General features: G+C 42.4%; 1 protein-coding gene across 5 annotated transcripts in view; it reads left to right on the top strand.

Annotated features, from left to right (window-relative positions):
* Nucleotides 1-552: 552 nt before the first annotated feature.
* SLC35F4 (solute carrier family 35 member F4) overlaps nt 553-13,472 on the top strand; it is a 395,994-nt gene continuing 383,074 nt past the window's right edge. For 2 of the 5 annotated variants that reach the window (XM_077464444.1, XM_077464443.1), the window contains exon 1: nt 554-2,391. In XM_077464444.1, the coding sequence (XP_077320570.1) occupies nt 2,289-2,391 (103 nt within the window). In that variant the 5' untranslated portion in view covers nt 554-2,288. Of the gene's footprint in view, nt 2,392-13,472 lie in introns of all 5 variants that reach the window. The other 3 variants (XM_077464447.1, XM_077464446.1, XM_077464441.1) reach the window with 2 other exon arrangements.

Here is a 13,472-nt window from a genome sequence, read left to right as displayed (position 1 = left end):
CATCCCATTAAATCCACTTGAATGTACTGAAAACGTGATAGCTGAGTTTAATAAGCACATTGATATCAGTTGTGAGTTACTTATGTGCTGCTATGCAAAATAAATTTAATAGATGTGCAATAAAAAGGGATCTGCCACAACCATGGTAAACTTGGTAAATTCAAACCACTTAAAGAAAAAAATATATAAAAGAAAGTGGTGTGCTGTTCAACAGTCATAAATCCTTACCTCTCATAAGGCTCTAACAGATATCATGTAAATACATCATACCTTTTTAAAGTCCATATACTATAATGTAAAAATAAATGTTAAGTGATTACATATACAATCATAATAAAGGTCCCAAAAGCACATTAATAGTTTGGGTCCACCTACATAATGGACATTTATTATTTCTTAAACCAGTAACAATTCATAAGAAGTTTAGCTTGTTCTTTGATGCAATAATGCTGAACTAGTAAAATCCCCCAGATATGTGTTAGAGATGGCTTACAGCATGCCACCCCTATTGTGATTCAGGGACTTTACAATAGCGCCCCCTAGCAGCCCTCTTCACCTACTACAAGGAGAAGTTGTGTGCTCCTGAGTGACACAGAGGCCGGCTCGCATGTGGCTAATGCGGTGATGTGAAGCCGTCCTACAGGTTCACTGGCGGAGCTGCAGCAAGGGTAGTGCTGAGACCCTGAAGGAATGTGCTCAGTGCTCTACAGACATTAATAGAGCAAGGGGCAGGAGTGCTGGAGGAAGAGCACAACTTGGACAGACAGATGTGCGGGGACCTAGTGCGGAACAATCAGCGCTGCCGGAGGCCAGCGTGCACCTCTGGGGTTCAGCACCAGGGACAGCGGCAATAGGGTTCAGCGCCGCGGGCAGCGGTGATAGTAGTCACTACAGCGGACAGCGACAATAGGGTTCAGCACCACGGACAGCGGCAATAGGATTCAGCACCGCGGACAGCAACTATAGGATTCAGCACCGCGGACAGCGACCATAGGATTCAGCACCGCGGACAGCAACTATAGGATTCAGCACCACGGACAGCGACCATAGGATTCAGCACTGCGGACAGCGGCAAGCGCCTATCCCTAGTGCTGAGCGGGACTTTCAATGAGATCCTAATGCCGATATATCTTTCCCTGCTAGGAAGCAGCAGCATGTGACTAGAGAGGCTCACATCATTGACCTAACCCCATACTGCATGCTGGCTTCTTCCCTGCAGGCTCCTAATCAGCACCTGGGACAGGAACAATCCGATTCAGAACCAGGGACAGGAACAATCCGATTCAGAACCTGGGACAGGAACAATCCGATTCAGAACCTGGGACAGGAACAATCCGATTCAGAACCTGGGACAGGAACAATCCGATTCAGAACCAGGGACAGGAACAATCCGATTCAGAACCTGGGACAGGAACAATCCGATTCAGAACCTGGGACAGGAACAATCAGATTCAGAACCTGGGACAGGAACAATCCGATTCAGAACCTGGGACAGGAACAATCAGATTCAGCACCCTGGGACAGCAGCTATCCCATTCAGCACCTGGGTCAGTAGCAATCAGAGTTAGGAATTGGGAAAGCAACAAAATAATAAAGTTTCTGGTGCAGGAACAATCGGACAACTGCAATCACATTCAGCCTGTACAGGAACAAGAGGAACTGACACCTGGGGCAGCAGTAATCAGGATTCAGCCCCTAGTACAGGAACCATTCGATTCAGAACCTGGGACAGCAGCTATGCCATTTAGCACTTGAGACAGCAACAATCAGATTCAGCATCTGGAATAGGAACAATGATATTCAGCACCTGGGACAGGAATAATCAGATTCAGCATCTGGGACAGTAATATTCAGTTTTAGCACCTGGGACAGTAGCAATCAGAGTTAGGAATTGGGATAGCAGCAATATAAGTCAGATTCCAGTACAGAAACTATAGGATTCAGTACCTGGGACAGCAGCAATCCCCTTCAGCACCTGGACAGGAGCAATAGGAACTGACACCTGGGGAAGTAGCAATCAGATTCAGGAATTGGGACAGTGACAATAGAATTCAGTACCTGGGACAAGAACAATAAGATTCAGGACCTAGGACAGGAACAATAGGACTTGGCACCTAGGACCGCAGCAATCAGATCCAGCACCTGAGGCAGGAACAATTCACAAGCTGGGACAGTAGCAATCAGAATCAATACCTGGGACAGAGCCATCTATCCATAGTATCCAAGACTAGAACAGACTCAAGAACAACTCCTTCTTTCTAGTATTGCCATCCCAAGCAGCCTTCTTTATGGATGTCAAAGCAGCTCCCAACGGTGTGGCCACCATAGAGGACAGGATCCTTAGAATCACTGGCTACTATGGGTATTACCCAGGCTACTCCAGTCAGAAACGTAAGATTCACTGCAACATTTGCAGGATAATTATATTATTTGATTATCTGAAACTATATTTAAGCATGATATACATGAAGTAGGCAGTGCACGTATAAATGAATATATTGTGTGCAGAGTATGAAGCATGCTTTTTCCTTTCAGGAGGTGTTAAAATTCTTCAGGCATGACTACTATTATCTGTCTTTTGCTCTTGCAAACCATCACATTCCTAGACTAAGTTAATTGCATGCTCTTACTACTAGGTTTATTTAAATGCATTTCTATAAACAGTAGCAATGGAACTAGAAATGAGCTGAATAGTAACAAGGATGATATAGATACGTAAGAGCTGCATTCCTCTTGGGGGATGTGACATTCTTCTATCATGCTATTTATCTAAAAGATTGAACTGCTGTTGTATTTGGCACACCAGGATCCACATTCTAAAACAGTGGAAACAAATACAAATTAGTGTGTGGGAGATGATTGTGCCCACAGCTTGATAACATCAGGAGAGCCTACCTTAGAAAAAAAATACATGGTGATGTCAGCATTTTTTAAAACTCTCCGCTTTATAATCTCTGCCTAATAACCATAATTAATTATAGCTTTTACCTGGAAAAAAAACTTTTAACTGCACTTTATTCACATATTTTATATGTTGATGATAATAATAACAATATTATTATTATTATTATTTTATTTTGCATGACTTTTTATAACTTAGGTGTTTAGGATTTTTCTGTCATACAATATATCTCATCTCATCTAAACTTGTTTATGTTGTTGTTAATACATATGGCTCATTGGCTTTACCCAACTTAAAAGTATTTTTTTGTGTGTTTGCTGTTTGGCTAACTGCATCAAAACTTTAGAATGTGAATGAAAACTTTGTACCCTGTGCTGTCTTATTTCTACATATTTTTGTGCGTGTTTTTGCTTTTTTTTTTTTTTTTTTTTTTTTAAGCCTAAGAGCTTCATGCATAACACTCTTCTTGCTAAAATGTGCCAATTTGTATGCAGTAAAAAATAATTTGCTACTCAGTAAGTACTATTTAAGAGCAGTCAGTGATAATGTGTTAACATTATAATGGTATAAGGTGCTTTGTAGGTGTAATGTTTTTTGGGGGCTTTTTTATCTTTATTTTTGTGCATGTATGTGGGTGGGGGGCTGGGGGAGTATGTTATATAAAGTTATCTCAACCATATGCTTTGCAAACAATAAATTATAAACTTGCTGGGATGCTAGACACATTTTGCTTAGTGAGCAAAAGTGAAATCTGCTTTTTGGAGGTCCAGTGATGACATTTATGGTAATAGTGATTTATATTTTGGGTTCCAGAGAATTGACAAACACATTTCAAAATTCTAGAACAATGGCACAGCGATTGCATTCTTGGGCATTTAATTCCCTTATCTGACATGTTTTAAGGAAACCTGTCATGAAAGAAGTATGTAGACAGTCATTACTGAGATTCTTCTTAAACTGCTAGTTACATAGTTTATAAAAACAAAACAAAAAAACAGAGATCCATTCAACCTATATGTGTGTGATTGTTATTCTCTAGCTAATTCTCATAGCCCTGTATAGTTACAATGTTTGCCTGGCTGTCATGCTGATCATCACTTTCTTAGTTACTGACCTGAAATATGTATGCAATGAGTAAAGTGAAAAGTATTATTATATGCTTGTTTCATCTTGGTGGTCCAGAAAGTGCTAAAATCAAACAATGAGTATGTCAGCCAAACAGATTTTTAGTAGATAAGAAATGCCACTTATGTATTTTGCTCTTCCATTCCGATCATAAAACAGTGCCCTTTACACCAGCATAAGGCAATAGATAGCATACATTCTGGGAAATTTACACAGCGTATATAGTACCACTGGTCTAAGAAGTGATAGATCACATAGATTTATAGTAAATTCTTCTTTATGGAACACTCACTGGGGGTTATTTACTAAAAACAAATCCACTTTGCACTACAAGTGCACTGCAAGTGCACTTGGAAGTGCAGTCGCTGTAGATCTGAGGGGAAGATCTGAAATGAGGGGAAGCACTGCTGATTTTATTATCCAATCATGTGCAATCTAAAATGCTGTTTTTTATTTTCCTTGCATGTCCCCCTCAGATCTACAGCGACTACACTTTCAAGTGCACTTGGTGTGCACTTGTAATGCAAAGTGGATTTGCCTTTGGTAAATAACCCCCACTGTTTTGCTAACTGAAATAAAACTCCTATGCCCAACTGTGCAAGGTGTTGAAGTTTATTTAATTAATGTTTTCTGGTTAAATGCCAATTCCCATAATTATATTTGTGGCTCAGATGATAATTGTGTTTTAAAATTATTGCTATTAATGTGCAATGCATAAAGAATTTTCAGAGCACAGTTCAAAAGAAAAGAATGCAGATTCACACTTTGATTACTTAATGAGTATCAAGGATAGAATGAACAGTTTTAATTAATTCACTGTTTAATCATAAATTTGTTGGAGTGTTGGAAAATAGTTAAGGCTGGCACATTTAGCAGTTATGAAAATCTGCCATGTAATACTGGGTATCACTATACTTTTGTGGCTCATGAGCCTTTATGTAAAACAGGAGACATGTGATTTGTTCCCAGGCATCTGTCATCCATTTTTATGGCAGACTGCCATTTGCAAAGTCAGTGAAGGCACTGAGTTATGGCTTCCTTCCAGTATATGTAACCCTTCATAGAAATAGTGTGCTATTCATTAAACTGAGTTTTGAGAACAATGATTGACACAATCTAGTGCTCCAGCTGTGCTGTCAGAGCTCCTGTAGAACTCTGAGACAGCTAAAGCAGACACAGGCAACTTGCTGTATGCTAAAAGTTTCATTAGATGTCGGAGCATGCTAGGACTATTAGTACTGCAACAACAGGAACAAAGGAGTTTGAAGCCTAAAGCAGAATCCAGAAGTTCAGCAACATCTGGTGGCAATTAAGATTAAGTAGTTTATTTTATGAATGGGCAATATAAAAACAATATGAAATATTTATGACAAATCCATTTTTGACTGCCTTTTCATCAACCCTTTACTATTCCTCCTTTCAGTACATTAATTTTAGGGCATTTTTAAAATGATTTCTCTTATTTTTGTTAAAAAGCAATAATTATACAGTGCAACAAAACAAAAACGGATTTCTTGTTAAAAACACTTTTAGTATTGTACATTTGAAAACAGGATCAATCTATATAAAAGTGATTTTTTTTTTAAATTCTATTTTATTGAGTTTTCAAAAATAACTAAAAATTCAATACAAAGCTACAAACAAAGTCCGTCTACAAAAGACACGGAATGTAAAGAAAAAAAATGTACTTCACCCGTACCCTCATCAGAATCATTAATAAGGTAAAAGATGATACATTTATCCCCAGATTTCACACAAAATAGAGAGCTATATAAGCATAAAATAAGTATTGAACATGTTTCCATTTTTCTAGGTAAATATATTTCTAAAGGGGCTATTGACATGAAATGGTTACCACATGTCGGTAACAACCCACGCAATCCATACATACAAAGAAACCAATAAGTTCTGAAACAAATAAATTCAGAAATTAAGTTATATGTAATAAAATGGAATGACATAGGGAAAAAGTATTGAACACATGAAGAAAGAGAGGTACAGAAAAAGTATTGAACACATGAAGAAAGAGAGGTACAAAATGCAGGAATAAGGTCGGGAAGGTCTTCAGAGAGCTCTTTGCTTTTACCCATCATGAGATGTTTTGTGTGTGACATCTTGTTAATGGTGAGAAGAAAGTGTCAGCAGCACACCAGGATCTCCAAAACTGGGTCCAAAACTTTAATCACATAGTATCAATAAATAAAAGCGATGTTTCGAAGCCACACAAGGCCCCTTCATCAGGCATGTGACCAAATCATTTTTTGATGCTATGTGATTAAAGTTTTGGACCCAGTTTTGGAGATCCTAGTATGCTGGTGACACTTTCTTCTCATGATTGCAGACGGTTCCAGCTGTTGGTCATTTCAGCACCCAATTTAACCACTTCCCGACCGCCGCACGACGATGTACGTCGACAGAATGGCACGGGCAGGCATAAGGGCTTACATGTACGTCCTTGCCTGCCCGCCGGTCGGGGGCCCGATCGGGCCCCCGCCCGGTGCCTGCGGCGGTCGGTATTCGTTCGGGAGCGATCCCGGATGAGGGGACGGCCATTCATTCATGGCCACCCCCTCGCGATCGCTCCCGACGAATGAAAATGTCCCGTGACATCATTTCCTCTCCTGTAATGTAAACACAGGAGAGGAAGTGATGTATTCTCTCCTCCGTGTCGGTATTTTTCGTTCCGGCACCGAGGAGAGAGGTTCGGTGAATTGCACCAACACACCACACATACAGTAGAACATGCCAGGCACACTCACACCCCCCCTTTACCCCCCGATCACCCCCCAATTACCCCTGCCCCCCCAGTCACAGTGACACCAATTGCTTTTTTTTTTTTTTTGCATTGGTGTCATTTGTGACTGTAATAACTGTTAGGGCAGTTAGGGTTAGCCCCCTTTAGTTCTAATGTGCCCCCCTAACCCCCCAATAAAGGTTTAACCCCGTGATCACCCCCCGTCGCCAGTGTCACTAAGGCTGGGTTCACATTGCAGCGGTTTATGAGAACGAATGTGATTCGCACCGCACTGCAGTGCAAATCACATCCGATCTCTGTGCGATTCGAGTTCAGCCATACAGATAGTATGGCTGAATTCGTGTCGCACCCGCCGCACCCGCCGCAAATTCGCACGGGACCCTTTTTTTGGCCCGCAGCAGAATCGGATCGCATGGGTGTTCACACCATGCGATCCGAGTTTGCAGATCGCACTGCGATATGCGAACTGATCTGGGGGTGTCATTAACATTTCACTGACACTCCCAGCAGTTCGCATAGGGCAGTGTGAACTGCCGCCGGGAGGCATGCGATGCGGGAACCCGCCGCGGATTCATGGCGTTCCCGCATCGCTCCAGTGTGAACCCAGCCTAATAAGCGATAGTTTTTCTGATCGCTGTATTAGTGTCACAGGTGACGCTAGTTAGGCAGGTAGGTATTTAGGTTCGCCGCAGCTTTTTATAGCGCCAGGGACCCCCATATACTACCGCATAAAGCCCCCTGATTGCCCCCTAGTTAACCCTTTCACCAGTGATCACCATATAACTGTTACAGGTGACGCTGGTTGGTTAGTTATTTTTTTATAGTTTCAGGGCACCCGCCATTTATTACCTAGTCTCACTAGTGTACCCCTAAATTTAGGGGTGTCTACTTTCCAAAATGGGGTCATTTGGGGGGGGTTTGTGCCATCTTGGCATTTTATGGCCTTCAAAACTGTAACGCCCTTAGAAAGCCTGAAGGCGGTGCTTGGTTTCGGGGCCCCGTACGCGGCTAGGCTCCCAAAAAGTCCCACATATGTGGTATCCCCGTACTCAGGAGAAGCAGCAGAATTTATTTTGGGGTGTCATTTCACATATGCCCATGGCATGCGTGAGCAATATATCATTTAGTGACAACTTTGTGAAAAAAAAATAAAAAATAAAAAAGTTTGTAATTTTCCCGCAACTTGTGGCAAAATATAAAATATTCCATGGACTCAACATGCCTCTCAGCAAATAGCTTGGGGTGTCTACTTTCTAAAATGGGGTCATTTGTGGGGGTTTTGTGCCATCTTGGCATTTTATGGCCTTCAAAACTGTAATAGGTAGTGAGGAGTGAAGTCAAATATTTACGCCCTTAGAAAACCTGAAGGCGGTTCTTGGTTTTCGGGGCCCCGTACGCAGCTAGGCTCCCAAAAAGTCCCACATATGTGGTATCCCCGTACTCAGGAGAAGCAGCAGAATTTATTTTGGGGTGTCATTTCACATATGCCCATAGCATGTGTGAGCAATATATCATTTAGTGACAACTTTGTGAAAGAAAAATAAAAAAAAATTAAAGTTTGTAATTTTCCCGCAACTTGTGGCAAAATATAAAATATTCCATGGACTCAAAATGCCTCTCAGCAAATAGCTTGGGGTGTCTACTTTCTAAAATGGGGTCATTTGTGGGGGTTTTGTGCCATCTTGGCATTTTATGGCCTTCAAAACTGTAATAGGTAGTGAGAAGTGAAATCAAAAATTTACGCCCTTAGAAAGCCTGAAGGCGGTGCTTGGTTTTCGGGGCCCCGTACGCGGCTAGGCTCCCAAAAAGTCCCACATATGTGGTATCCCCGTACTCAGGAGAAGCAGCAGAATTTATTTTGGGGTGTCATTTCACATATGCCCATAGCATGTGTGAGCAATATATCATTAAGTGACAACTTTGTGTAAAAAAAAAAATTTTTTGTCATTATTCAATCGCTTGAGGCATATTCAATGGGCTCAACATGCCACTTATCAATTTCCTTAGGGTGTCTACTTTCCAAAATGGGGTCATTTGGGGGGGTTTTGTACTGCCCTGCCATTTTAGCACCTCAAGAAATGAGATAGGCAGTCGTAAACTAAAAGCTGCGTAAATTCCAGAAAACGTACCTTAGTTTGTAGATGTGACAACTTTTGCGCAAACCAATAAATATACAATTATTGACTTATTTTTTTACCAAAGACATGTGGCTGAATACATTTTGGCCTAAATGTATGACTAAAATTGAGATTATTGGATTTTTCTAATAACAAAAAGTAGAAAATATCATTTTTTTTCAAAATTTGCGGTCTTTTTACGTTTATATCGCAAAAAATAAAAATCGCAGAGGCAATCAAATACCATCAAAAGAAAGCTCTATTTGTGGGAAGAAAAGGACGCAAATTTTGTTTGGGTACAACATTGCATGACCGCGCAATTACCAGTTAAAGCAGCGCAGTGCCAAATTGTAAAAAGACCTCTGGTCATTTATCAGCAAAATGGTCCGGTCTGAAGGTGGTTAAGATATAGCCGTTGGTGCAGGAACATGTGAATTGGGAGTGTTACCTTGGTAATGAGACACCTTTTTATAGGCCATCAATTGAGACTGAACCAGCTAATTTTTATTTTTACTGACAAGGGATAGGATTGCTTTCTAAATACTGATAGATTTCAGCTGGTGTCTTTGCTTTCCATGCATTTTGCACCTTTCTTTCTTAATGTGTCCAATACTTTTTCCCTGTGTCATTCCATTTTATTACACATAACTTAATTTCTAAACGTATTTGTTTTGGTTTCTTTGTATGTATGCGTGGCATGGGTTGTTACTGACATTGGGTGAAAAAATTTCATGTCAATAGCACCTTTAGAAATATATTTACCTAGAAAAATGGTGACGTGTTCAATAATTATTTTACCTGCTGTATTTGTATAGGTAATTTCTTACCTTTAAACAATATGTTCATGTTTTTCAATACAGTCATCCTGCCAGGGCTGGGCCTAGCCCTTCCTTCTCTGAGCTGGCCACTCAGCTGTTGGCTAATTGCCAGCTCCTATCTCTCCACAGTGACTCACCTGTTAATGATATCCTGCTCGTCAGTCCTGCCTACTTAAGCTGTCCAGTCCAGATGATCTCTGCCTTCGCCTTGGTCACATCTCTAGAGATGCTCTCCTGTGTTCCTGGTAAAGGCTTGCTTGGCTGACATTCCTTCTGGCTCCAGATCCTGCTTGCTGTTCTACTAAGCTCATCTCTGGCCCCCTGACATTTTGTCCTGTCTGACTGTCCATTCTGGTTCCTGAACTCTGGCAATGTTTTGACTACGTTTACTCTGTTTAGCTTTTTTTTTATTATTAAACAAGTGTGATTTAACTGTACTTTTGTCTCAGTCTGATTCATGGTTTCTGACAGTAGGCGAAGGCCATGAATTCAGAAGATGCAGTCAATCCACTTGTTGGTAATATTTTTTTCCAGATGGGATGAGCAGGATCTCCGTATGGATCAGTTTGCCATGGCGTTACAAATGCTCCTGAGTCGCACGGCTCACCTGGAATCTCCCACCGTGGCTGCTCCGGTACAACCTGTGTTGCAGGCCACCCATGCTGCTACTCCAGTCTCTGTGCAGACCCTCGTCGAGTTTTACCTCTATAAGAGGTATGTCTGGTTTCTGTTCCTCTTCCCCAGCAATTTGGAGGTGATCCAGTCCACTGTTGTCTTGAGGTACCCTTTGTGGCTTCTTTTAAATGGGTATTTGACATTCCCCCATGCTCCACTTTTGCTGCCAAGTGCTTCATGTCCATCAAACAGAGTATGAGAACTGTTGCCGATTACGCCATTGAATTCCGTACTCTGGCAACAATGAGGCCCTCATGGCTGCTTTTTCTCATGATCTCTCGGATACTATTAAGGATCAGATAGCAGCCCGAGATATACCCACTGAGCTGGAGAAATTGATCATGTTTGCCATTCTCATTGACTCCAGACTCTCTTTTAAGGAGCAATTGTGGAAGCCTCCTGTACATTTGTCTCTGAGCTTTGCAGTCCCACCCTTGCCTCCCTCACCTCCCATGCCTCCTGGTACCGAGTCGGTCAGTGAAGGCGAACCCATGCACTTGGGTTTCACGCGTCTTTCTGCAGATGAGAGAACCTTTAGGAGGAAGGAGAGATTGCGCAGATTACAGAGTTATTTGCTTGCTTCAAGGGAGCAATGAAGCTTTTCACAAAGCTTGATTTCAGAGGGGCATAAGATCTTGTGTGCATTAACCTCCCTGGCGGTATGATTCAGTCCGGTTTTAGGTGCTGAAAGCGGTACAATTATTTTGCATGGGAATCTGGCGTTTTATTTTGTAGTCCTGTAATTCTTAGGAATAACTCTCTTAAATCTGTTCAAACCAGAGTCTAGCAGACATCCCGGGTATGATAACGTTTATAATATAATAAAGAATACTAAAAATTATTCAATAATGTAATCAAATCCAAAAACACTGAAAAAGGGACACTTTTTGGTTGCTATGGACAATCTCCAAGTTCCAGGCAGAAAAAACAGTATTTATAATATAAAAGTGCATGCAGGGCCTTGCACAGACCACTAGGGACAAAGGGGTGTGTATTTTTGAATACAGCACTGTAATCTGTAAGATTACAGTGCTGTGTGTGTTTTGTGTATTTTTACTTTTTTGAATTTGCCGCCGTTCTCCGCTCCTGTGCGCCGTAACGTCGCAGGGAACGGAGCTCGGCGGCATTCGGCACTGTGAATCGAGCGGAAAACAGCTCAATCACACAGCGCGGAGGACATCGCTGGATCCAGGGGACAAGGTAAGTAACTCTCCCTGTGTCCTCCCCTGCATCCAGCGAACCGATCCCGAGTCTGGCTCGGGGTTACCGCTCCTATCAGTAAATTCCTAACCCGAGCCAGACTCGGGATTACCGCTAGGGGGGTTAAGGAGGGCGACGAGTGGAAAACTGCATTTAATACCAGAACAGGCCATTACGAGTATCTCATAATGCCTTTTGGCCTTTGTAATGACCCGGCAGTTTTCCAGGAATTTATTAATGATGTCTTCCGAGATTAGTTGCAGTTTATCTCGACGATATCCTCATATTTTCCAAGTCCCTGGAGAGCCACCACACAGATGTCTGTCCTGTGCGTCAGAAACTAAGCGAGAACAATCTCTATTGTAAATTGGAAAAGTGTGAATTCCATTGTGAACAGGTTAAATTCCTGGGTTATGTCATTTCCACTGCTCGTTTTTCAATGGACCCAGAGGAACTTTCAGCAGTCCTACAGTGTATGCCCAGAGTAAGACTCCATGACACCTTCCAGTGGGTCTCCTACAACCCATACCCAATGGAGAGAGGCCCTGGACCCACCTGTCTATGGACTTCATTGTGGAGTTACCCAACTCCCAGGGCAACACAGTTATTCTTATGGTGGTTGACCGGTTCTTGAAAATGTCTCATTGTATTCCACTTAAGAAGTTAACCACTTATAAGGAACTGGCTTCCATTTTTGCTTGGGAGATCTTTCGCTTACATGGGCTACCCAAGGTGATTGTCTCGGACAGGGGTAGTCAATTTGGGTCCCAGTTCTGGTGAGCCTTTTGTGCACAGTTAGGAATTCAGCCTGCTTTCTCCTCTGCGTATCACCGGCAGTGTAATGGGGCTGCAGAACGAGCCAATCAGTCCTTGGAGAAATTACTACATTGCTATGTTGCTGACCACCGTAACAACTGGTCAGACCTCTTACCGTGAGCTGAGTTTGCTCACAATAGTGTCTTGAATTCTGCTTACCGATTGTCCCTGTTTATGGTGAACTATGGTTTCCAACCTTCCATGTTGCCTGACTCTTTTGTTCCGCAGAGTAATTCTGTATTAGAGGAGCATCTCTGTGGTCTTCATTCCACTTGGGCACAAGTCCAGGAGGCTTTGAGACATGCCAATGATAGGTAGAGGCTCCATGCTAACCACAGAAGCCTGCCTGCACCTTCCTACCAGGTTGGGGACAGGGTCTGGCTATCATCTCGCAACCTCCGACTTTGTGTTCCCTCTCTGATGTTTGCAGCTCGGTTTATTGGGCCTTTCCATATTCTTCGCAGGATTAACCAAGTGGCTTACACATTAGACCTTCCTTCTAATATGCATATCTCAAATGTATTTCATGTCTCCTTATTAAAACCTTTGGTCTGCAACTGCTTTACCACCTCGGTGCCATGTCCTCACCCTGTTCAGGTTGAGAACCATGTGGAGTATGAAGTACAGTCCATTGTTGGTTGCGTAGGCGCATACAGTACCTGGTGCAATGGAAAGAGTACGTCCAGAGGAACGCTCTTGGGTCCCATTCTCGGATGTACATGCCCCTGTCCCCCTCTGTGATTTCCATAGATATTTTCCCCTCAAGCCTGATGGTCCTCTGAGGGGGAGGGGTCATTGAGGAGGGGGTACTGTCAGGGCTGGGCCCAGCCCTCCCTTTTTTGAGCTGGACACTCAGCAGTCAGCTAATTGTCAGCTCCTATATCTCCACAGTGACTCACCTGTTGATGATATCCTGCTTGTCAGTCCTGCCTACTTAAGCTGTCCAATCCAGATGATCTCTGCCTTCGTCTTGGTCACATGTCTAGATATGCTCTCCTGTATTCCTGTTAAAGACTTGCTTGGCTGACATTCCTTCTGGTTTCCAGATCCTGCTTGCTGTTCTA

The sequence above is a fragment of the Lithobates pipiens genome, unplaced genomic scaffold (genome assembly GCF_037356315.1).
Source record: "Lithobates pipiens isolate NorthernLeopardFrog02 unplaced genomic scaffold, aLitPip1_a1.2 Scaffold_30, whole genome shotgun sequence".
NCBI classification, from domain to species: domain Eukaryota; kingdom Metazoa; phylum Chordata; class Amphibia; order Anura; family Ranidae; genus Lithobates; species Lithobates pipiens.
Note: the sequence above shows the minus strand (reverse complement) of the source record. Positions and strands in the feature narration are given on the sequence as shown.